Genomic DNA, 25,233 nt, shown 5'->3' with positions numbered 1-25,233 from the left:
GGCGGGGTGCGGCCCCTGAGGCGCCGCGATGTACTCGGCCGCCGCCGCCGCCTCGCCACCGCGACGGGACTTCATCTCCGTCACCCTCAGCCCGGAGGAGGCGGTGGGGGCTGGCGGCTACAATAACAGCAAGGCCTGGAGGCGGCGCTCCTGCTGGCGGGTGAGGGCGGGCTCCGGGCCGTGAGGGGAACCGGGCCGCGGGGGGCTCCGGGCCGTGAGGGCAGGACCCGGCCTGGAGCGGGTGGGGAGCTGTACGGTGGTGGCGGGTGCCCCCGAGCTGGGTGCAGGGGACACGTGGCGATGAGGGAGCCCTGTTGGGCTGGGAGGGACGGGCTGCAGGGAGTGGGCAGTGAGGTGTGTCTCTGGGCTTGGGTGCAGCTGGGCTGTGTGTTGGGGGTCCTGGCTTGGGACCCCCCGTTCCGAGCTGGGGAGGGGGCCTAAGGTGCGGGCACTTGACGATGGGGATACCCCGGGCTTTGGGGAGGAGTGGCCCCGGGCTGGGGGCTCTGAGCAGAGCAGTGACTGGGTGGCAGCTCCCCAGCTGGTAGGGGTTTGTGGAGTGCAGGCTGGTGGAGGGTGCTCTAAGTCATATCTTAATTTTTGTGAAGGAAGCCGGGGCGGGGGGATGCGGTGTGCGTTTGAGGGGAATCCTGCCCTCTGCTAATGGGCATTTTGGGGGCAACACTGCGCTCTCTGGGCAGGAGTGGCGGGGAGGGGAGGTTTGGTCTTGGTGCCTTTGCCCCCTATTTTAGGGCTTGAAGGGGGAGCCCTCTCCTCTGCCCGGGGACAGTAAAGGGAACAGTTCTGCTTTCTGTGGGAAGGCTGAGTGTGAGACGAGGGCTCTTCGGCAGAGCTGTGTGGAAGTGACCTTCATGTCTGCTTGGGGGTAGGGAGTGGGCAGGCAGCTTTACTGCGGGTGGGAGTCTTGGACTGGAGAGGCAGGGTGGGAAAGTGTGAGTGAAAGGGACAAGATAACCCATGTTGCAGATAGGGGATGAGGTATAGCCACCTATAGAGGCTTTACGGGTGGTCAGATGAAGCGTATGAAGACCTTGTTTAGAGACAGTATAGCCGCTTCCCTCTATTAACAGCTAGGGAAATGTGGGGACGGGGCACAAGATGTTTCATTCTTCCTTTTATCCTTATTCTTTGTCCACAAAAAAAAGTAAGCTGGTGGTGAATGCCCTCATGTACGCTTGTACCTCATTGCTACCCAACCCAAGACACCACAGTCAATGCCTCTTTTCCCATCCTACCCTGAGGAAACACAGGGCTGCTGGGTTTCAAGCATCCTTCTGCAGTTGGGAGATGATGATACGGTTGGCTGTGCAGATAGAGCTGAAGGTGAAGGAGTGGGATCAGCATCTTGCGATGTGCGTAGGGAAGGGTGTACAGGATTGCTGTACAGGACTACTGTACTGTCAGCAGTATGGGAGGAAAACAGGAAATGTGTGCTGTGAGGCTTGGCAGTGTGAGCACATTGACAGTTCTTCACTGAAACATTTGCAGCCTCTGGTTGTTATTAAGAGGATGAGGACTATGGGAAGTGCCGTTGGGTGTAGGAAACTGCAGGTTGTTCCCAGGTGCAGCATTGGAACTGAAGCGCCCTCTCTGTACACCAAACCCAGTAATTAGAAGCAAATTGCTGCTCTGGTGAATTTTGATAGGACTGTTGGAAAACTAACAAAGTGGTAATTCAGCAGTTAATGTTTAACTCCAACTGCTCTCTCTCTAAATGGAGGAAACTTCTCTCTCAGGCTAATGTAGCATTTGCTGTCTGACTTTTAGTGATTTTGTTGTATATACTTCAGTTTTAAAAACACATTTTTGCCCAGGACTAAAGTTGAAAACGTTGTGGTTTTGTCTTGTTTGTTGTTCTGTTGGTTTACTTCATTTTCACATTGCTATGGGTTGGTGACTTTATTTGTGGTGGTAGGACCTGCTCTGTGTGACAGTTCCACATATATTTGTCAGAGGCAGGACGTCTGGCTATTTTTGCCCAGTCACTGGTGCTTAGCTTATTTTGAGCCTTTCTTCTTTGCTGCAGTAACATTTTTAGTTTTCCTACCACTTTCTTCTGTTTCTTATTTTGCATGTGTATTCTGCAGTGCCTCCCCAGCCAGAAGGGAGGAAAGAGGCTTTTGGCTTATTTCCCAGTTGACATCTGGGCAGATGCACAGGTCAGCCAGTGAAGGCTGTGATGGAAGTCAGCGCACTGTAGGTGATGCTCTCTGGGAATCTCAGCACTTGGCAGTCTCTGAGGTTCTTGCAGCAAGTGGCTCTGATGTTTCTCTGAGCCTGCTGTGCCATATGCTAGCATGTTATATTTCTATTTTCTCTGTCATCAAAGAAAATAAGCAATGGACTTCTGCAGTTGGAACCAGAGGGTAAAATTAAACCTACTCAGTTTGGTGTTTCTTGCTCTGAATGAACTGATAAGAGTTTATTTTTGACTGAGTAGGCTCTTAATGTCATGCTTAATATTCTTTCTCTTACTTATTTTCTCTCCTAAAGAAATGGAAGCAGCTGTCTCGACTACAGCGGAGTGTAATTCTCTTCCTGTTTGCCTTCTTGGCAGTCTGTGGAGTCATTTCATACACAAGCATGGGGGAACCGTGGAAAAGTATGTGTTCTGTGTAGCTCAGAATTATCGGAATGTGGTGTTACGTTTAAGAGATTGTTGTAGTTCTTGTAACTAGCTTTAATTTTTATTGAAAATGACTGGGTGTATCCATTAAAGCGCAGTTGTGAAATGATTCTATGTGACAGGTTTCAGTGACTTGTTTCTGCTTAATCAGAAATATTTTTCATATGCCTTTTCATTGTTTATCTTGACTAGAGTAACGATTTGTTTTAGTTGATTAAGATTTGGAGGCTGTGAGTGGGTTTTTATGTTTGTATGTAGATATTGGTAACCCAAACCTAAACAGTAGAATAAGATAATCCTCTCTTGGTTTTGATTATCCATCAAATTAGAAATTCCAAGCTTTTCTGCAATACAAAGGCACATTTACCTTTGATATTATCTTACTGCCTGTATTGAGAAGCTAAAATAATAGCAACTAAAAAAAAGCCCATGTGCCTTTTAGCAGCCCCTGTGTATATTAGGGAGAGTGTTAATACCAAAAGACACTTTGCATCTAACAATTAGTGTGTGTTTATCAACGTTTTGTGAATGGAAACACTTTTTGGAGGTGCATCTAGTATGTGAATGTAGCAAACTGTTACTAATTTCTAGCTGGAGCCTAAACTGTTGGTTCCTTGTGCTGAGCAGTTTTGTGTGTCTAGGTTTAACAAATAAATCGTTGGATGATCAGAGAACAGAACCAGAAATTCCTGGATTGAAGCTGGCAAATCCAGCCGTACTACCAGCACCCCAGAAAGCAGATGCCAACCTTGGAGACTACCCAGAGCTTTCACCACAGGTACTATGAGAAGAAATGAGGTTTATAAACCTACCAAGGAGTTTGTGAAAGCTGCAAATATTGCTTGTTTCCAACAGTTGTTGAGGAGAAAGGAGTTAAAACTTGCCATAGAAGTCTGCTCTGGGTGGAACGCTTTCCTCTCAGGAAGGGCTTTGGTAGAGTATTTCTTGGCTTTACCTGTTTTATTTAAGTGTTCAGTATACTATTTCTTAATCACTGATATACCTAGGAGTGCCAGGACTTTAGGTCACAGCGACCTCTTACTTGAGGCTTCACTTTCCTGCTATGATTAATTTGTTTGGACTTGGAGTGCTCTGGATGTCAGTCTTGCTGTGCAGGAGCCTAAATAGAGTTGTGGCTGAATATGAGACGTGGGATACAGTCAGTGTCACACTGAATTGGAATAGCTTTTCTGGTAGTTGGGAAAATATCAGCAAACAGATGTTAGTTAGTTAGTTTTGAAGGGTTGCATTTGTGGGGGATGTGACAGGAAAGAAACATGAACTGATTGTGGATTAGTGGGGTAGGGGAATACTGGTTACTGTGTTGCTCTTCATGTATTTACCTTATGAATTTTGGGATTTCCAGTCAATGAATACGAAATTATCTATTAAATCTTTCCCTCGTCGTGCACAAATGTACATGTATTACTGTATAGTAAGTCTTGGTATTAGCTAACACTGACATTGTGTAAGCTTTTTTTTTTTTGCTAATCTTAATAAAAATTTACTGTGCCTGGTAAAATGGAATCAAAAATAATATCTTTACAATCCTTTGACAGTGCCTTGTGTTAAATTAATATCTGGTAGCAGAAGAGGTAGTTTAAAAGTAATTTATCAGTGTAAACTTGAGAACTGGGTAATTTTACCAAAAGTTTAAAACAAACAAAAAACCAAGGTCTTTAGCATACCTTCCATTCAGAGCAGAACTTGCATGCTGATACGATATCAAAATAAGATTTATCTGAAGTTACATTTAACACTGGAATGCTGTTGATTTATGGTTTGAAATTTTATCATCTCTGCCACATACCAAGCGCATTTTTTTTCTTTATTTTCTCAGAAGCCGCCAAAACCTCCTCATGTTCGGCGTGGTCCTTCCAATCTTCAGATCAAGCCTCCTCGGAGGGATGTGAGGCTGAAGACCCGACATGATACTAGCAGGGTTGTAGAAGAGCCGGTCCAAGCTGATAAAGAAGAGAAAACGGAGAAATCTGTTATCAGGTAGAAATGTTTCCAGTAAGTTACAGTGCTCTCACCCTCGCCCCCGCCAAGATCCATTGGATGCTGGAGTGAAAATTGTAAGGGCTTTTTGCTGTCTGTGTCTGAGATTGATTTCTTTCCTTGCATATATTTGTTCTCAGGTCTGGCCTGACAGCTGTTGATATTGCTAGGCTAGTTATGTAATGTTGGTGAATGTGCAGCTTTTCTGTTTTTACTGTTTGCATCATAGAACTGCAGAGGATTTGGAGCCCTACAAGGCTGTCTGTGCTTTTAATGCACTTAGACACTCTTAATGCTCAGGAGAATTTTCAGTGTCTGTAGGTTTCTGCCGTTTGTTTTGTAGTAAATATTAATGTACCAGTATCAATACAATAATACTGTCACAAGTGTCTTTGTCCTGGGCCAGACTTGGAAAATGATACCAGTGTCAGTGTTGATTAGGGGTATGATGCCACTAAACACAGTAAGCCCAAATTGAACTGGCAGAAGCCGTAGACATCTATGTAGTTGCGTGCATGTGACTGTACAAGCTATGCTTACTCTGTTCTTACAAAAGATTAATCATACAGTTCAAAGACCCCTCACGCAGATATAGTAATATCTTTTACAGAGGATCTATGCTGCTATGATTGTATTTATACTTAGTTATTCCCTAAGATATTACTGATTGAAATATTTTGATTTGGGAATAACTGGATATAGAAATAAATGGATATAGAAAAGCCTGCTACAAGTTCAGCAGAGGTTCTTAAGATTTGGAACAGTAGGCTTGGCTTTTTTATATGTTTGTGTCCTTTTCAGCGCTGGCACAGCTGAGCTGATATAGATTCAGAACTGTGCCTGCATCAGCATTTTGGCTGTTGGTATTATCTGAAGTCTCTCAGAATGACTTGAAGTGTTTTATTCCTGTGCTTCCACTTTTTTGATGATCATCATTTGTGTGGTACTATTTAGTGTTAGTGGCTCCTATGATCATTTCAGATCTGGTAAATAACAAAATACTTCTAATGCAGCATTCTCAGGTATTTTAATTCTTTTTAGAAGTTTTTTATTAAATTCCATTGCCAAGATATTTAATGGAATTCCAAGAGCCTGTAAGACACATTTCTTAATCCAGTAAAATTTCTCTGGTGCAAGTTTCTTTCTTTGAACAGAAAAATTATCTAGTGGACAACATAGTTATTTTGATCCTTGATACAAAATCCAACTCCTGTTTTATCAAAGTATCGTGAGAAAAAGGAAATGCAGAGATAAGTCTCATTCATTTGCATGACTTTCTGTGATCAAATTAAGTCTTAATTACAATCCCTTGTATTTGCAGCTGGAGAGGAGCAGTGATAGAACCTGAACAAAGCACTGAACCTCCCTCTAGTAAAATAAAGGAACCAGAAAAACCTTCATCTGTGGAAGCTGAAGACCAGAAGGAACCAGGTAAATAGTGCAGTTAATGATACCTTTATTTCTGTTCACTTTTATGGTTGAAGTTGTGCAATTCCTCCATACACATCTATTTATTTATTTATTTTAATTAAAGGAAACAAAAAGTGTAGGAAAGATTATTTACCTAGAACATCCAAGCCTTTCAGTGTCTTTATTCCATCATGACAGCCTTCACTCTTACTAGCCTTCAGAATTTTGATTGAATTGCAATCTCAGTATTGAATAAAGACTATTCTGATGCATAAGTAAAAATGACTTGATGTGTCCAATGCTGTGGCAGGAAATGGTTTACTGTGCCTGTAATGGCCAGACTTGGTGTCAGTAGGTCGCAGAGTGCATGTTATACACGCTGTTCCTTGCAGCTCATTGCTACCTCTGTCCTCTCCTAAAGCGCATGTGTCTGCTTCTGGAAAATGCATTGCTTGTCCTCTCTTAGGTGCTACATAAAACGTTATCAGGATATGTTATCAGGCCTGTAACTACCAAGGGGCTTATTTACATATATACAAACTTACATGCATATTCCCTCGCACTATGTGTTTTTGTAGCAGCATTGTTTCCTCAGAAATTCTGAAACAAGGGGGTTGCAAGTAGAGAGGCTTCTGACTTTGGACTTCTTTGTTGCTTTGCCAGAAGATAGTATCTTCACGTTGACTGGACTCTGGAGATGCCCTCAGTTTCATCCCTTATCTTTTGAATTTTCGGTGCTTCTCTTCCCCCACCAGTTTCTTCTCAACCCATACAAGAGAAACCAAAAGAATGTGCTGGAATATTTGCACTATGGGGTTTTTTTTTTCTTCTCTGTTTATGGAGGATCAATTCTGATCTTCTTGCCCAGCTCTTTGTTCTCCTTAAACTGTTAGAATACTATTGAAAATAAATGTTAGTGACAAATCTTTGAAATACAGCCACTGGGAGGAGGCAGACATTCCCATCTTTTCTTCAGGAAAGGACAGTCTAAAGAGAGAGGGCTGGAAAAGGACAGCTTCCTTTTTCAGCAGTGGTTTTCCTTTTGTTCTGCAAATACAGGGAAAGTGTCTTCCTCCCTGAATTAAACTGAACTACTTTTAAGGCTCACCAGAAGGCTGTAGAAGTTGTTTTTGCAGTTGCTGTCCTTGTGGAGTAAAGAACCTGTTGTTCTGCTTTCTGGGCTCATATGAGGAAGTTCTGATACGATAAACGTGGCATATGACAACGTGGTGTATTTGGCTTGTGTTAGCTTAATACATATGCGGTTAGTTATGCTGCTTCCCACTCTAGGAATCTCTGTTTATAATTTTGCAAAATTTCAGCTAATGGGCTTGAAATTTTTCATGTTGGATGTGTAACATAAGCTCAACTTTATGGCAAATGGCGAGCAAAAATTTCAGTAGAACCATGGAAAAAGACATGTCTTTGCCCAAGATGGAAAATGTAAATTTTCTTCCTTTTTGTATTAAATGAACAGTTAAAGAGAAATCATTTTGTATAACTGAGTTTAAATTTAGCAGAAAGCGATGAATAAGACAGGGAAGGTGAAGAAAAAACGGTATGTGGTAAATTAGCCGAGGATCACATTGTTAAGCATATGTATTCAGCAGCTAAATTACAGTTGATTTAAGCAATCTTAATTCTGGTATTTCCTGACTTTCAGGTCTTTGAGGTTTAGTGATACTCCTCTAACAACTGTGCATGTGACTATTTTAATGTTTTATTTGCAGAAGTGACTTTTTTTTGCGAGGGAGAGATCTGTTTCCACCTGGCTGAATTCCTGACAGAAACACTGACTGGTTATTCTGCAGAGGAAAGGCTGTACTGAAAAGAATAATTTGAGAATGTTTCTTCCATTACACTGATAATTTAGTGTGGAAGAAAGTTTATTTTGGGTAGAATGCAGCAAAATGGTGTTTAGTATAGCTGCAAAACTCCCCTGCAGAAGTCTCGAGCAAGGTGCTGTTTTCCTTTTGCAGTGCCTATAAATGAACGTCAGATGGCTGTGATAGAAGCATTCCGCCATGCATGGAAAGGATACAAGGATTATGCCTGGGGCCATGATGAGCTGAAGCCTTTGTCCAAGTCTTACAGTGAGTGGTTTGGACTTGGGCTTACCTTAATTGATGCCTTGGATACCATGTGGATTTTAGGCTTAAAAGAAGGTAATTTTTTTTTTCTTTCTCCATTTTTTCCCCTCTAAAATAATTCCTTATTTTCTATTCAGGCAGTACATGTTCAAAGTTCTTTGAGGGGAACATTTATTACATGTAGCCAATAAGTTTAGTTTTCCTGTGAGGGTAAAGACATATAACACACAGACACACATATATATAAACAAAATAAATCTAAAAAAAGCCCCAACTATATTAAAGAACACCATTTTTTTTTGGAATAGAATTTGGAGCCAGGAAAAAAATATTCTGCTGTTACATATAACAATGGGTATATCTGCTAGAAACTGAGGAATGTTAATTAATAAGCCTCCTGATTTTTGTTTCTGTACTAAAACCCTAGTGCTATCTTTGTGCCATTATACAACCACTGTAGTCTTTCTACCCATCAGTCTTGGGTAGTTAGTCTGTAAGCTCCTAGGTTGTGTTTTATTACACCTAATACCAATATTTCATATCCGGATTTAAGAAGGTTGTTTCTGTAAGGAATCAATTCATGGAGAAGGGGAGTGTTCAATACCTCCTTCCTGAACTGCTCTGCTGTCTGTATTTTTTCAGTTATTCTGGAAAAGATGGTTAGAAAACTTTCAAACAGATTTTAAAAACTAAGCCAAAAATTCTGTTCTGTTGCAAAAGCCTTGCTTAACCAGTATTTAAGAGGTTTGGGTTTTTTTTGTTTTGGTTTTTTTTGGGGGGGTTGTGTTTTGTTTTTTTTTTTGTGGTGCAGGGTTTTTTTTAGTGGTATTTAAAAAGTTTCTGGAACTGTATCTGTTTAACCTTGGTAGATAGCCACCTTTGTAAACTTCTATTAGTCATGCAGTTTTTTGTGTGAAGACAGGAAGATCAGAGCTGCTAGTAAGGGGACAATAAACAGTCAAAGTCTTTCATGGTTCTGTCTCCTCTACCTTTGAAGTTTGTGTAAAATATTAAATCAAACGAAAATTCCGTATCATGTGGTTGCAGCTCTAGGCCTGAGCAGGCTATCTTGAAGTTTCATCAAGTTGACAGTGTGCTGCTTTTTTCATAAAAAATTAATTGTGAACTGCATAGAGCTTTTAAAATAAATTATTAGTAATTTAGTTGTGTTGAAAATGGGTTCTTGGTGAAGGCTTCTTCATATTTCATAGCAGTTCTTTTGCTGATTGCCTTAGAAAGCTCAAGGGGTTTCTTCTGAATAACAAATGCTGTATAAATTAAAGTTCTGTTTGAGGTTGCCAGTCTTTCTTATAAGATGATGAATACAAATGCTTCTGTGAAAGAGGACCTTACCTTTTCTGTTGTACTGCTAGACAGTGCTACCATCTGTCAGCAGAGATTTTTCTGTGGTTCTCAGTCTACCTGACATCCAGTATTTACCCAACATCCAAGACATTTTTTCTCATGAAGACACAAAGACATCCTTTTGCTTTAGAGTTAATATCCCATGGAATACTTTCCATTTCTGGGGAACTGGTTGTTCTTCTGTGCCTGCTCAGAAGCAGGAGTTTCTGGAAGGTGTGAGATAGAGGCATGAGCTATCTCAAACTAACAGTGAAGGCTAACTCCCATGCAGCATGGAGTTAGACCCTGTGCAAAAGCAATCATTGAGTGATGCTGCTGATAAGCTGACTGTTGAATCTAAAATGGCTTTTTTTTACATTCCTTTTTGAATTAGTAGTGTGATAAAAAAACATTTTTGTTTCTGGGGAAGAAATTGCAGACTGTTGGGATTTTATGGGTTAAGTGCTGAAGTAGGAAGCAGGGTCTCCAGGACATTGCTAGACAAATGGCTGTTAACTGAAAATGTTATCTGTTATCTTGGTAGATAACAACTTTGGTTTAAAAAGGTTTCATTAAAAAGTTCAGAAGGCTCCTGTGGAAGTGTAACTAATTGTCTGACAGGTCAAATGGATGGACTTAAGATCTCAAATTATGGACTATTTTAATAATGAATTCCTCCATTTCTTCTTTTTTTAGACTATTAGGAACTTTTTATTTTGCTGGGTATCTCTCTCTGTATGCATCTGTGGTGCATGCTGAATAAGAACTAAGCTGATCGTAGTCAAACTTCTCCCAGCATATGCTCTTCACTTTAGTTTTCCCCCTAAAATTATGATCTCTTAGACAGATATAAGTAACTGTCATGGATATATGGAGTACTAATGGCTCTAGTCTAGTTGTTGGAACATGCCAGAAGTTCATAACTAAACTACCTTTATACTTTGCAGAGTTTGAAGAAGCAAGAAAATGGGTAGCAAACGATTTAGTATTTGATAAAAACGTGGATGTGAACCTCTTTGAGAGCACTATTCGTATCCTGGGGGGCTTGCTGAGCACCTACCATCTCTCCGGAGATAGCCTCTTCCTGGAAAAAGCGGTGAGTGACTAGTCTTACAAATGAAACTGGATTATGTATTCCATATTGGACAAAGTTGAGGGAAGATTCATCAGAAAGTTAAATGTTGCTGTTTTTTAACAGTTTCATATTTGAAGTGGTGGGAAAGAAATTTACCATTAATCTTTTAAACCTTTCCCTGCTTCTTTCTCTCTGGATAACCTCAGAGCCCTGCTGTGTTTTATCAGGTATTTTTATACGCCTGTTCTTCTGTTGATGAAGAGCTGACCACAATAAAGTTCATGAAACAAAAAAGGAAATAAATGGTTGGCAAAGAGGATTAGTTGTCCTTTGCTGCCCTTTCTGTGTGTCTTAAGAGCATCAGCCACCTCTTTAGATTAGCTAGATACACTCAATGACTTCAGAATTACATCATGTTGCATAGGGATTGCAGACTCAAATGAGGCATGCAATACTAGGAACAAGGTCATTACTATGAATAAATCCATGACCCTTTTTAATTCTTAGCTTTCTTGCATCATCTAAAACTAAGGTGCTGTTCTCTTTTTTTTCTGTCTGCTTGGTGAAAGAAAATCTAAAGGGGGGGTGTGTGTGTATATTTATTTTTTGTTTTGTTTGTTGTTTTGTCCTGTGCTCTTGGGTTTTCTGTAGAAAGACATTGGGAACAGGCTTATGCCAGCATTCAAGACCCCCTCCAAGATACCATATTCTGATGTCAACATTGGCCGGGGCACTGCACATCCACCTCGTTGGACATCTGACAGCACTGTGGCAGAGGTGACCAGTATTCAGCTGGAGTTTAGGGAGCTCTCTCGTCTCACTGGAGATGAGAAATTCCAGGTATGGAAGAATCAGTTGATGTTTTTCTCTTTTTCCACCTCTCTACATCTCCACCACTGACTCCATCAATACGCATAGTCTCTGTAGTCTCTAACTGACATTAAATGAGTTGTGAAATTCTAGATGAGGGAAGGAAAAGAAACAAAGTAATTCCAATTATTTTCTTAAATGCCAAGAAGTAGTAGTTGAGCTGAATAATTATTTTTCTCCCTCAGAAATGGCTTTTGATTTAAAAAAAAAAAAAAACAAACCCAAAAAAACCCAAACAGCAAACCCAAACCACAACAAAACCAAAACAAACACCACCCCTGCCATTCCCCAACCCGCCAGTTTTTATCATTGATATTTTTGTTTGACACTAGGTTGTCAGATTTTGAAAAAATATTAAGCTCAACAGGGGACTGTGAAACTGTGCCTTGCTTAATGTTGTTAGAATTCTGTGTGCAGTTTCTTGATGCCATTATCGAAACGCAAAGAACAAAGCCTTGGTGTTGCCATCCAAGGAACTAAAATGTGACTCACTAGATAAGGGCCTGACAGCAGGTCACAGGATAAGGAAAAGTTCTTCTTGTTGTTTGGCAATGTTGTTTTATTGTTTTAAACTGTATCCACAGCTCAAGTTCTGAAGAGTGCAGTTATTTAAAGAAGTTTTAACTATTGCTTGATTCATGTAGTTTTTATTTTAGCTGGACTTCTACCTCGCAAATACGAGTAAGTCAGATCATAGCCCCATGCCATAGTATTGGCTTTCAAGTGGGCTTACTTGAAGGAAAGGAAATAGTTATAATTATTTCAGAGTACTTAAGTGTACCCAGAACATCATATTTCGAGAGTCAGAAAGTTTGAAATTCTGTATTTAATGTGTTGCATGAGCTGAACTTGATGTCCCTGATGCTAATTTGAGGAAGAATAGTTAAAGATTTGTTATCAGCCTGAAGTTACTAGCCACAGTTTTGTGCATCGTTTATTCCTGTAATTTATGTTTGCTCTTTTCTTGCTTTTAGAAAGCTGTGGATGAGGTGATGAAGCATGTTCATACCCTCTCAGGGAAAAACGATGGACTAGTGCCTATGTTCATAAACACCAATAGCGGGCAGTTCACTCACTTGGGTGTCTATACTCTGGGAGCCAGAGCTGACAGCTACTATGAGTATTTGCTCAAGCAATGGATTCAGGGTGGGAAAAAAGAAAATGAGTAAGTTCTTTCCACTTCTCATATCGGTGTGAGAATGTTGTGTGCTGTAAAACTTTCTGTTGTAGTTTGCTGCTTAAAGAAAAATAAGGTATGTGCTCAACAGTCGACTGAAAATACCACTGTTTTTAAAAGCAGGCTAAGCAAGCAAGAGGGGCCTGTGGTAACTTGATGTAAAAACAGCATGAGAGATAGGCTTTGACTCAAAACTTCTCCTCAGAAAATTTTTCTTCCTCAGCACATCAGATATGAGGAGTGTTACAGACAGGAGAAGAGAATTAAGTCTTTGCAGTAGATATGGAGCATAATTAGACACTTCTGAAATACTGATGATAGTTCACCAGCGATGTCTGTGTTTTTTCTGGGTTTGTTAGGGAAAGGTGAATCTTACAAGATGGTTGAGGTGGGAGATTTAATCCATCAGGAATAACTTTTCTTAGAAGAGGAGACTGAAGTTTGATGTTTGTGTAAACTTTGCTTTAGGTCTCATGTTTCTCTTATCTGCACTGGTTAATTGGAAGAGAATGTTTGCAAGGAGCAGAGGAATTAGAGATGTTGGAAAAGGTGGTTGCTTCCAAAACAAAAAATCCAGTTTTTGTCTGTTTATAAGCTGATTATGTTGGATTTGTTCATGTTGAGGGATTTAACGCATACACAGCGACAGTGTGCCTCTCTGTGGTGTTTCTTTATATCAGAGCAGGTGCACTTCTTCAAAGGAAGTTTGCATCACTGCTTTTTCCAAGCCATACCTCATTGTAAATGGAGGACAGTTGCCTTGGGACCATGAATGATGGCATTTTATGAGCCTCAAAATGGAATTATTCAACAGGGTTTTTTCGACATAAAAGTACTTTGAAAGGAGAGAAATTCCAGTTAAATGCTGTGAAACAGTGTTTCACAATGAGAGTGGTCAAACATTGGAAAAGATTGCTCAAAGTCATTGAATGTCCATTTTTTGGATGGAGATACTAAAAAATTGCTCAGAGAAGCCCTCTGGCAACCTGATCTAATTGAATCTGCTTCAGAGCAGAGGGTTGAAGTAGATACCTCCAAGAGGTCCTTACCAGTGTAGATTTTCTGTGATATCAATTACAGTACTTCTAAGGATTCCTGAAATAAAATCTCATTACTGCCTAGAAACAGAGTTGGGGGGATGTTTTCTTTAATACTTAAATTTAGAGTTTACTTGAAAAGTAAACCCAATATTGCTACATGGTAGCAATAACTAATTAATAGCCAGTTGATGGTGACTTTGAGGTTTTTTTGTCCGTTTTCACTTTTGGTTAAATATTGTTCTTTAGACTGAAATAACGGTCTCCAAAAGGATTGTGCTGAACATCAGCTATGATTAAATGTGTTCTGACTGCGTGTATGTGAGCCAACTGGGAATGATTTTAATTCACAGACTGTTGGAAGACTATATGAGAGCCATAGAAGGAGTGAAAAAGCATCTTCTTCAGAGATCACAACCCAAGAAGCTTACTTTTGTAGGAGAGCTCGCCCATGGCCATTTCAGTGCCAAGATGGTAAGAAGTACAACTGCATTTAAAAAAGATCAACAACAAAAGAAAACTACAACAAAAAAAAAATAATCAGCATATGGACAGACAAATGCAAAGCTTCTCTGCTGTCTTTCCCCTTTAATCCCTCCAAAGAAAAACAACCAAACCAACAAAACCAAAAAAGCCAAGACTATATATATAGACAGTGTGATGGTAGTACTGGGTAACTAGTTTGTAGATACTAGTCACCAGTGCAAACCAGGGGCCTTCTCTTTGAGTTATTCTGGTAAATCCATTTATGTTCCTGTAAGACTGAACATTTTGGTGCTGGAGTAAAGTTTTCTTCATCTTTTTTTCTGTTTTGATCATAAAATTCCAGTGTCTGAAACTGTTGAGGCAGTACCTATTTTATGTATTTTTTATTTTCCATAATTCAAAAATATATTTGGACACTTGCACACCTGGCTTTTCAAATTTACCTTCAAAAGAAGCAGGTGATCTAATATTGTCTTACTGGGTCAAAAAAAAACCTGATCATTTTGGAGGGTTCTGTCCATTCATGACATTTGTTTCTTTTCTGTCGAGTAAAACAGTATGCAGTTTGCTGTAGGGAAAATTGACTGATCTTAACTCCCTGCTTTTAATTTGTGCATCCGTACTCTTTAAAATGCATTTTAAGATCTTTTAGTTAAAGATCTTATGCAAGTGCAGGTATTGTGTGCATGTGTGGCTTTTTCCCAAGGTGAGTGGTGTGTTATTAATGTATGTTTTAATTAATGTATGTGTTAATTAATGTATTAATGTACCTGAAGTGAGCTTTAGTGAATTCTTTGACTTGTTTGGTTTCTTGATGTAGTGTTTTTGAGGTGTTCAGTTCTGTTTTTCAGCATGTGTTCCTTGCATCTGAATTTCCCAAAGGCTCTCCAAACCTGCTGTGAGCGGGATCGGAGTCTGGGTTTTGGGTAGAGGGACCTCCCCCATCCTAAGATACGACAGAACTGAATTCAGACAGATAGATTTGGCTTAGGTTTCTGCATGTGTCAGTACACTGGCTTCTGTTCCAGGGAGTCGGAGTTTTGGTGTTTAATCAGTTATTATTAGGTGAAAGGTTTGACAGGTATCTTACCCTGGCCAACTGGAAAAGTGGGGGATGTTCGTCTCCTATGTCTGTGTTGACCTGCACAACCCTCAACCATTTCCTTTAGGACTGGACAAAGCTTTTAAAGGTCCATACAGGTGTTCCTTGTGCACCAGGGTGTTTTTACTATGTTTTTGGGTGATGAGACCTGAGCTTTCATTCTGAATGGTAAGAATCATTTGAAATTCCGTATGTGACATTAATCTGTAATTCTTACATTCATAGTATCAGTGGTGGATTAGCCCCTGAAGGAGGACAATCAATTGAATTTTGCTGGAGATGAGTTTTGGGCATTTTATACAATCTGTTTTCTGATGTGTTCTTGGAGAGTTAACTGAATTAATCTTGACTGTTTACAAATGTTCTTGAAGTAATACCCCTCCTCTTGTCCTTTGAACAAATTGTTTGCTCTAGCAAGTAAAAGCTAAGAAAGAAATATCCCTGCAGTCCTTTCATTGCTGCTGCTTTGTCTTGGGAAAGCAAGCAGGAATGCTCTTCAGGCGATCATCCTCAGGTGCCCCTCTTCCATACAGACACAAAGAGCCAAAGATGGTTTTTTGTTCAAGGTGCCTGGGATCTGTGGCATTCAGCTGGCTGTAAACAAGAGAGTAAGTCTAGGAGAGCTAGCGGTGGGAAGGGGAGCCAGCTGGATCCCAGACTCCCTAGAAAAATGGTGCTCTTGCATCTTTGGTGCTCTATAGGTAGGAGGGGCAATAGCTTTCTATTACCCCAAATAACAGAGTTGCAAGAAAGGGGCAAGCTTTTGAGCAGAAGTGTGCTTGAAAGCTTGTCAGTGTTATCCAGTTGTATCAGTGGATCTAATGATCTCTGCAGATGTTGTCTCTCTTACAATAACACTGAGGTGATTATTTCAGAATGATGAAGATCTGATTCAGCTGACCTCTCCCCCTTCTCTAAAGCTTTTTTTTCTGTGGCTGACTCTCATCTCTGTTCCATTTGAAGTTTAAAATTAAATTCAGATGATCAGTTTGTCCCTTTAGGTGTCTCTGTTGAGAAACCTTTAGGTGATTCTGCCCACCCCCCTTCATGAGTTGGTATGAAATGTATACTTCTGGTAAACCAAAAGGCACTCTCTTCCCCCTTGTCCTGACCTGAGACTTTTTTTTTTCTTTTCCCCAGAAACTTGACATCAAGACTGTGTGGTTTTTTACTTTTTCCAAATTAGTGTTGTCTCTGTAATAATGCTGCCTGCCTCATGCTACATTACATCAGATTGTTAAAAAGTTACCCTCAAGTTCTTGGAACCTGAATTGTGTTTTGAAGAAGAGAAAGAAGGGAAAAAAAAAAAAAGACACGGACACAGGGACACATTGAGGCACACACACACACAAATACCTGTCTGTTGTGTAATTTTTTCCCCAGTAAGAGTTGTCTTGTCTTGCAGGATCACTTGGTTTGCTTTTTGCCTGGTACTTTGGCACTGGGAGCTCACAATGGATTGACTGCTGATCATATGAAGTTGGCTGAAGCCCTTATAGAAACCTGTTACCAGATGTATGCTCAAGTAGAGACAGGCCTGAGTCCGGAGATCGTACACTTCAATCTTCATGCGCAAAAGGGCCACAAAGATGTGGAAATCAAGGTGAACAGATAGCTGGCCTGAACTGTAATTTGATGATTCTTCGTATCTCTATTCCGCCGTTGAAACTCCCAGCCATCTGGATGTTGGTGATGTACTTTGTCGTGGAACAGCTTGTTCTTTTGCTGCCTTGCTTTCTAGGTGAACCCTAGCCTTTGTTTTTAATTACCCCTGTAGTGTATTTAGAAGCTAAGTTATGTGTAATAAACTCTTTAGAGTAGATGGAGATGGGAATCACTATTTTTCTTCTTGCATGTGTCCTTGAGGAAATTCCCTGTCTGAATTATTCTTGCCTTTTATTTTTTCTCTTGCAGCCTGCAGACAGGCACAACTTACTGCGACCAGAAACTGTGGAAAGCCTTTTTTATATGTACAGATTCACCGGTGATAAGAAGTACCAAGACTGGGGCTGGGAAATCTTGCAGAACTTCAATAAATACACACGGGTAAGGTCAGCTTATAATGACCTTGTTCTGTCAGGACTCTATTCAACTTGCTTTCTAACAAGAACTTTGGAAACCTACTATCTTTCAAGAGTCATCAAATACCTGTGGGGAAATTCATAAGAACACACAGAAAAATTCAGTTCATGCAGTGCCTTACAGTTTGAGATACACTACTTAATACATTCAGGGAAAGAACTTGTATTACAGTGATTAAAAAGTAAAATGCAGAAGCTTCTTGGAGGCTGTTAGAATCTCTACTGTGATCTTTCTTAGAATTCAGAAGCTGAGAAGGACCTGGCTGGATTGAAAGAACCCTTTGGTTGAAGTTTCCAAAAGAAAAAGAATTGCCACAAAATGGCATTAATGTTTTAATAGAGGGGTTTTTGTCTTCATTGACTACCGACCTCATGGATATATCACTCTGATACACTGTAAAGGTGTGTGGCCTAGATGCCAGTGGTCATTAAATATCCACGGTCTGTTCTTAAGAGAATAGGCCTGGTACTTTGACCAACTCTAATGTAGAAATTGCACTAGTTACTTTCTGTACATTTGTCTAGAAACTTCAAGGGGATGTTCTTTGTGATACCTCTTTAAATTAAGCATAAGTGGATATTTTGCTTAATTTTGTCCTCGTGGTTTCTTTTAAAATGTAATGAGATTTTTTTCATAACTGAAGTTCTATCTGTAAAAGAAAAACAAGTATGAAATGAAAAAATGCTGATCTGTTTCTTAGCACTTACTTCTCCAAGTGCATCTGGATGTTAAGAAGTGAAAATAATTTATTTTAGACTATTGAAATATGCAAAATTTCTGCTTTTTCTTTTTTTTTGGCACAGGTTCCTACAGGTGGTTATACTTCCATTAACAACGTCCAGAATCCCAGTAATCCAGAGCCACGAGATAAGATGGAGAGCTTCTTCCTTGGGGAAACACTCAAATACATGTTTCTGCTGTTTTCAGATGACATAGACTTAATCAATCTTGACAAATACGTATTTAACACAGAAGCTCATCCACTTCCTATCTGGGTGCCAGCATAGACTGGGTGTCAGTAGACCTTGCAATGGTGGCATTTTTATCTTCAAGTCACTTTACTTTTCAGGGTTTGAGGAGAGATGCTATATTGCACCTTTTTTGGCTTAAAACAAACAAACAAAACCTTTGGGAAAGCATCTCTGGTTTGGAGAAGTCATGTCAGTCTTAAATCTAATCCCTTGTTCTGGGATGGACAAGCTGTGCCATACTAAGCTGGTTTTCCTGGTATTGATGATGAGGTTCAGAGAATAATTGTAGTGTGGACCATGACATTCACGGGGCTCTGGTGAACCAGAACTCACTTATGTCAGTCTTACTGAATGCTCATTAAATATTGGGAATGCAGCAAATTGTCTTACAGCACAGGATTGTCCCTGGAGAGAAGGAATAAGCCTACAGGTTTCTGGTTTATTCTGGATTCACTGAAACACTTGGTTACAGCGCCATTCCTTCATGAGAACGTATAGTGTTTCAGGTGGTAAGTGGAATAAACAAAGAACTGTAATGTTGTCCCAGGTAGAAGCAAAGCTGTCAGTATTGCTACTGATACTCTGATCTCATTCCAAACTACCGAGCTATGCTGCATCACGTTAGAAGAAGAAAGTGGCAGCAAAGCATCTGTTGTACAGTGTCTTAGTTTTATAGAGCACTTTGAACAATCTGTTCAAGCTGTGGCTAAAATGAATGATGGAAGAGAATTTGCTGCTGGTTTGGCTCAAAGTGGTATATAATTTTGTAGAGGTATTGCAGTTTTTTAACTTATCTGCAGGAATGCAGGCGATAATGTGAAACGCAAGTGAAACTACACATGCATTTTATGTATTATTTGCATCAGTTAGACTCAGGTATTCTGACTGAAAGCTGCTTTCTGAGATTGGGCACTGGGAAAGCTTGTGAGCACATTAGCTATAATTCTAAGTCAGCCTCCTTCCGTCCCTTCCTGTCCAGGTAGTTGCGTTGTAAGGTGTTTGTTGACACAAAACAAGCTTACAGCTGTACAGCAAAGTTCATGTTATTCATCATTTTTTTTGGACTGTGGAGAAATTGTCAATTTTTTTTTTTTTCCCTTAGGAGTACTTTGGTTAGAAGTATTTTCATTAGCAGTATTAAAAGCAGACAGTCTAAATGTATTACAACAATTCCTGGTCCCAATAGAATTAGTGAAATCTGTTCAGTTGCTTGAAGACAAAGCAGACCCAGGTTTTTTTAAGAATCTAATGGGAGCCCTGGGGTCTTTCATTTATATATGTGCAAATAGATTTTAAACCATGAATTTGGAAATCAGCTTTCTGTAGTGCTTTTTCTTTTGGTTTTGTAGCTACTTGGACAGTCCTGTAGTCACAGGTAAGTTCTCAGAAATGTGCTTGTTCGTATTTCTTAAAGAGGTTGTTCTCACTAAAATGTCCTTTCCCCTCACATTAATGGGAGCGGTGGGAAGTACGCAGGTGCGTGGTAGCGACAGTGAGGTACAGTCCCCACTAGATCTAGGGCTGCTAAACGGAACTAATGAAATCTGACTGTTATGGTTAATTTTCCAGTGGCTGAGGGGGGGTATGTGTATTTTATAGTATTTGTAACCTTTGATTTGTAAAGTAAGAGGCATCTTTATTTGTTTTATGCTGATCAGTTCTGTTTGCTGGAGTCAGAAGTTACCCTTGGGACCACTATTTAAGTCTTTTAAAGAATATTTATCATTCCATGTACTAATGATGGCTTATGGAAATGGAGAAATTTTACAAATTATTTAAATGCACCTTTTTCTGTCATCAGAGGGACCCTGGGATTTGCAAGACGTGACAAGTTTGTGCAGAATGTTAATGTTCCTCCAGTTCACATGCTACCAGTAACCCTAGAAATTAGTTTCTCACTTACGTGTGCAGTGGAATCCAGTAGCTGTAGCCTTTGTCTGCACAATGGGTTTGCTCCTAAGACTTTTGTTTTCTTTGACATTAACAGCGAAGAAGGAAAATGCTGTTGAAATGTGGGAGGAAACACCTTCAGTGTTTTTGTTTGTGGAGTAGGTTCATGTTACTGAGGAGCTGAGCTTTGGCTAAAAGCTGAAAGCTTAAAACTGGAGATTAAAAAAAAGAAAAGAAAAAAAAAAGATAAATTCAGTGAGACTACTCAGGCCCTACTGACTTGTCTTGCCTTGGCCTTGTGCCTTTGATTGAGGCTGGTATTGAACCCTTAGTTAATGACTTTGCTATGGATTGTAAAACTTCCGGAGTTTGGCATTTCACCGATACGGCAGCGCTGCCGAGGAGACAGAGATTTCTTAGGAAGTGGAATACATATAAATGCTCAACCACAAATCTTCTGTTGTTGAAGTCTTATACTAGTCTTAACGTAATCGACTCTACAAATGGGACTGTGGGAGTCTGTGTTATAATTTTTTTGCCTTATGATTGGGTTGAGAGTAATAATCCATTTCGTAATGAGTTAAAGGAAGGAGAGAAGAATAAATCGTCGCTTTCCCAAACACACTTCTTGTCTTTTAGCTGAGTCTGTTGGTCCTACTGATTTCTTTTCTACCTAGTTCTTCCTGGGAAACTGAATCTTCAGAAAGTGTGGCTTTACTGCCCTCGTCCTTTAAATCTGAGGTTAAAATTGTTCAGATCTCTCTACCTTTGAGAACAAATGCTTGTTTCAGACTCCTATATCACACGTGAAATGGCACAAACCTAAATAATCTGATAAAAGCTCATCTGCTTCTTCCTATTCTTTTGCAAAGGTCACTTTAATTGCTTATTTATTTTTATTTCCTTAATGTAAGATGTTGTGTCAGATTAGTCTCTGAGCTTCACAGCCCATCTCAATTCTCCTATGTGCTCCCCCAGCACAACAGAAGCTTTGCACGTCTTTGAAAAGTTTTCTTTTGAGTACTCTGTGGTTCTTTGAACCAAAGCCTTAACTGCAGGGTCTGTAATCCATTTTTGGTGTTTGAGCGTACTGATACGCTTCTGATGCTCAAGTTGAATGTTGCGGAAAGGCCGTCTCTTCAGCCAGTGATTCTGTCCTTTTGCACAAAGAGCTGCCTTGGTTTCTCTCCAAGAGCTTGAGTGCCTTGCCTAATTAAAATAAAACAAAAAAACCCCAGCCCCACCCAGCTATACTGTTCACTTACGCTTTCACTGAGAAACAGAAATGGGTATGGGCACAGCCACGGGGTGCTGCACAGCTGTAGGACTTGGAAGTCTCACACTCTGGGCTTTAAGCCACAGCTCAGAAAAAAGTACATACCTGTTTGCTCAAAGAAAATTCAACAGATGGATGCGGCCACAGTTAGCATCTAATCTCTGAACTTTTTGACAACCAAAGTCTCACTACAGGTCTTAGAAACTGGCAGTTTTGCAAGGTCCATGGTATTGGCTGACAGGGGCCCCTCCACGTGTCACATGGCTTTCCGTTAACAAGATTTTCAACATTACATGCCAAGCTCAGATACAGCTGCATTTACTCCTCCAAATACTAGGCAAAGAATCCGCTTTGTTTCCTATTCTATACCAGTGTGACATTGCAGTGAGGAGGGATGCAGACAGGATAGGTTTTTGCAACTACCAGGTTTACACAGTTTTGTGGATTTCTCCTGCCCTTTGACTATTTTCCTTCAGCTGTGCATTCCTAGAAATAACCCTACAGGCAATTCAGCTCCTGATTTCCAGTGCCACACTCAGTGTATTTAATAAGACCAGTAAAACTGACATGTCAGGGTAGCTCCATGATGCTGTCTGGCAAACTTGTTGCTTCAATGGAAGGGTTAAGATTTTCCTGACTTTAGATTCAGGAAGAATGGCTTGGGGTTTTTGTCTCTGAAGTATTGCTAGAAATTGCTGTCAAAGTCTGGAGGCCTCCGCTTCCACTAAAAGCCAACCCTGAGTTCTTCAGAAATTGATGGCTTGTGCTTGCCGGGAAGACCTGCTGATTTGCATGCTCAGTTTTCAAGCTCTGACTTAAAGGCATGCGACCAGAGAGACACTTCTTACTGTTCTGTGCCATGTTCCCATCTTGGTCATACTCCTCATGCTGGTATGTGATGACAGAATAGCTAAGACTTTTCTCAGCAGCCCCACTGGTCCAGGTCCGAAACCAGCATGGGGCCTCCACCCACGGATGGTGCTCTGGGCCACTTACTCTCTGCTTGCACTCTGTTTTCCTGTTGCATTCCCTGAGGTTCAGCCACAAGCAGCATTCCTGCTATGAGTGGTGCCTGCTGTGTTGGGCTCTTCCCTTCAGCTCAGGGAGCACCACACAACCAGGGATTTCTGCTTGGGTCCTATTATTCCTTGCCCAAGGCTTCAAAACGTTATGGATGTTTGTGGCACTGGCTTCAGACTTCTGCCACAGTTTCTGAAGCCTGTTTTTGTAATTATTTTTAGCGCTGCTCATCTATTATCTGCATGGAAGTCCATGTATTTCTTAATTTATCCCTTTGCTATAGCATCTGAAAGCCTTTAGTTCATCCTTCCATATAAATCCAACTCTTTGTGTCACTCACACTATGTGGCTTCCTTTGGGGCAAGTACTATCTGCAAGAGGAAAATAAGAGACCAGTATAGTCCAGTACAAGAGGATTAAACATCTCTTTCCCTTCTGGAAGGTCAGAAGACACCTGGGCCTCTGTTCACTCAGGCACAAAACAAGCCACTGGCCAAAGGCAGTAACTTGCAGATTACTTTCCAAGAGACTTGTACTTTACTTGGCTGCTTTAATGCGCTGCCAGGTTGGTTTAATTAGGGTGCCTGCTTGCTGGGAGCTAAGGCTGCTGTTAGAAAGGTAATACACAAAAGATGTAATCCTCTTTGCCTGCAGACACATCCACCGCTGTCTGCGTGCTAATCCTGAATAATTGCTGGGGTGCAGCAAATCTAAATTCAGAAAAGTCGGGGGGTCTGTGAGCATAGAGGGTGAGTACCGGATTCCAGCATATCGGGAAGGCTGGAAGTGGCAGCTTTGTATAAGCCATATTTTCAGCAACAAACCTGAAGCCTGACTTCGGTATGAGCAAAAGGCATGTTGACAGCTCTCAGCAGAGGTGTAGAGGTTTTCATCAGCACAAATGGAGAAGATACGGGTCTTGCTGAGGCTGTAGTTCCACTAAAAGTCTTAAAGCGTTTTGATTGGGGGCTGGAGTGTGACTAATCGGGTCTTCCATATGTTGTCTTTCATTTGTACATACCTGAAAGATCCGATCAATGGACTTAATCCCTTCCTTCCCTTCCCCCCTGCCCCGCACTCCTCAGCGGGGGTGGGGGGCAGCGGCTTTGGCCTTTTGTGCTTAAGAACAGGGAAGAGGTGCAAAAAAAAAGGTTTGTCAGCACCCGAATATTGTGAAGTAACATCAGTGACTGACGTCGTAGCTCTGGAAACCAGTCGTACTGTGATGGCAGGGAGGACCCAGCAGTGCAAATACTGAACGCGAAGCCTTGTGTTTGAGCAACCTCACAGAAGCTGAAGCAATGCTGTGGCTTTGCCTGTATAAGCAGTGCAAGCCTTTCATGACCCGGGAGGCTTCCCCGCTAACTTGTAAAATCATTGTAAATGGATCAACTGAGGCATCCACTTGATGACCAGGATTTAATATTTTTGCAATTATGTTAGTATTTATTGGTGCATAGCAATTCCAGTAGGTAAGAACCCACCTCTTTATGTGCAAAGATGAGTTTACTCCACCTGGGAAGCTGGGAAGTATCCTTTTTTATCTTCTTTGGTTATACTACCAAGCCATGAAATTGTATCACACACTTTAATAAACTTGTAATTTATTTTAAAAAGATGTGAAGATGTCTCAAGTGGAAGTGTGCTTTACTGGTCGCTAATATGCAGCTCTTGAGTCACAGCAGTACACACCGGGATTACTTTGTGTCAATCTCCAGCTCACCACCTGGAGATCTCTTGTGCAAGTTGAAAACAAAACCAAAAAAACCCCAAACCCACAGCACTGGATGAGGCTGACAGAATCTTTTTTTATATAGCTGGTCACTAGTGGAGTCCCCTGTGAACCTGTGTAAGTAATGACCTTATCTCTGCTTTTCCACTAGTCATCTAATATTTACTTTTTCTCTAAAAATAATTTAGCTTCAACCTTAAGGTGCCTCCTGCAACTGTACTGTTCAGGATTCTTGGGCCTTCAGGCAAGCTTTTATTATTTCCACCATTTACAATGCCTTCTCATTCCAGGCAGGTGAACATGGAACCCACAAAATGTGGTTTTGGCTTCAGTCAGTGATTTGGCCTGTTGCTTTTCTTTTGATGCTTGATGAGGAGCAGGTGGAACACACCAGAAAGGTGAATTTCCACTGACATGGCAGAGGAGGTAACACTTTCTGGAACAGCACAGGCACAGCTCAGCAGGCTGCTGTCTGTTTGCATCCTAGCAGCAGCCTCGCACCCCTGCCGGAAGCTACGGGGATGGATGTGGTCACAGCCATCCGGCCCCTGAAGCTCCTGAGCGCTTCTCCCATGCTCTTTCCATCCTTGCAGATTTCACCCAGCCGCTGATGATGCTCGCTTCGAGCTTGCGCACCTCTGTGACGGATGGGGGGTCAGCTGGGTTGTGTCCTCTAGAGAAAGCAGAGCAGTGTGAGCTAGGCAGTGGGCAGCAGCTCTTTGCCTCTTGCACAGGGAAAGCCAAGCCAGGGAACTGAGGGACAGAGATTACCTGTTTTGTACTTCATATTTATGCCCTGGAAAACAAGTTACAGTGTCATACCCTCCAGGAGGCTGGGAGGCAGCCTCTAGCGCCCTGAGCTCTCCCTTGCATCGGTGGCTCCTGCCCTCTCTGCTCTGGGCCTTAAAGCTGATGGCTAATGCTGAGAGACGCTGGACTACTTCACATGACCAATCACTCCAGGCCAATCCCTGTGCAAGACTGTGTTCTAATGAAAGTATGTGACCTCAGTGCTGAGTTCTG

The 25,233-nt window shown here is 41.1% G+C and overlaps 2 protein-coding genes across 2 annotated transcripts in view; one reads left to right on the top strand and one right to left on the bottom strand.

The window, feature by feature from the left end:
• Nucleotides 1-28: 28 nt before the first annotated feature.
• MAN1B1 (mannosidase alpha class 1B member 1) lies at nt 29-21,422 on the top strand. Its single transcript, XM_059828998.1, has 13 exons — nt 29-160; nt 2,515-2,623; nt 3,289-3,425; nt 4,488-4,648; nt 5,970-6,079; nt 8,038-8,223; nt 10,440-10,588; nt 11,219-11,407; nt 12,412-12,602; nt 14,005-14,125; nt 16,645-16,842; nt 17,154-17,285; nt 18,125-21,422. The coding sequence occupies exons 1-13, from the start codon at nt 29-31 to the stop codon at nt 18,326-18,328; spliced, it is 2,019 nt and encodes a 672-aa protein (XP_059684981.1). The 3' UTR covers nt 18,329-21,422.
• The window catches only part of DPP7 (dipeptidyl peptidase 7), a 28,240-nt gene continuing 24,427 nt past the window's right edge, over nt 21,421-25,233 (bottom strand). Inside the window, exon 13 of the mRNA XM_059828999.1 lies at nt 21,421-24,883. Within this exon, the coding sequence (XP_059684982.1) occupies nt 24,742-24,883 (142 nt within the window). The 3' untranslated portion in view covers nt 21,421-24,741. The remainder of the gene's footprint in view (nt 24,884-25,233) is intronic.

The sequence above is a fragment of the Gavia stellata genome, chromosome 24 (assembly GCF_030936135.1).
Source record: "Gavia stellata isolate bGavSte3 chromosome 24, bGavSte3.hap2, whole genome shotgun sequence".
Taxonomy (NCBI): Eukaryota; Metazoa; Chordata; class Aves; order Gaviiformes; family Gaviidae; genus Gavia; species Gavia stellata.
Note: the sequence above shows the minus strand (reverse complement) of the source record. Positions and strands in the feature narration are given on the sequence as shown.

Bases quoted from the DNA above. Each gene is read 5' to 3' on its own strand.
- MAN1B1 (XM_059828998.1), top strand. From the start codon at position 29: ATGTACTCGGCCGCCGCCGCCGCCTCGCCACCGCGACGGGACTTCATC. The intron at 3,426-4,487 runs GTACTATGAGAA...TTATTTTCTCAG, and splicing joins ACCCAGAGCTTTCACCACAG to AAGCCGCCAAAACCTCCTCA. The intron at 11,408-12,411 runs GTATGGAAGAAT...TCTTGCTTTTAG, and splicing joins CTGGAGATGAGAAATTCCAG to AAAGCTGTGGATGAGGTGAT.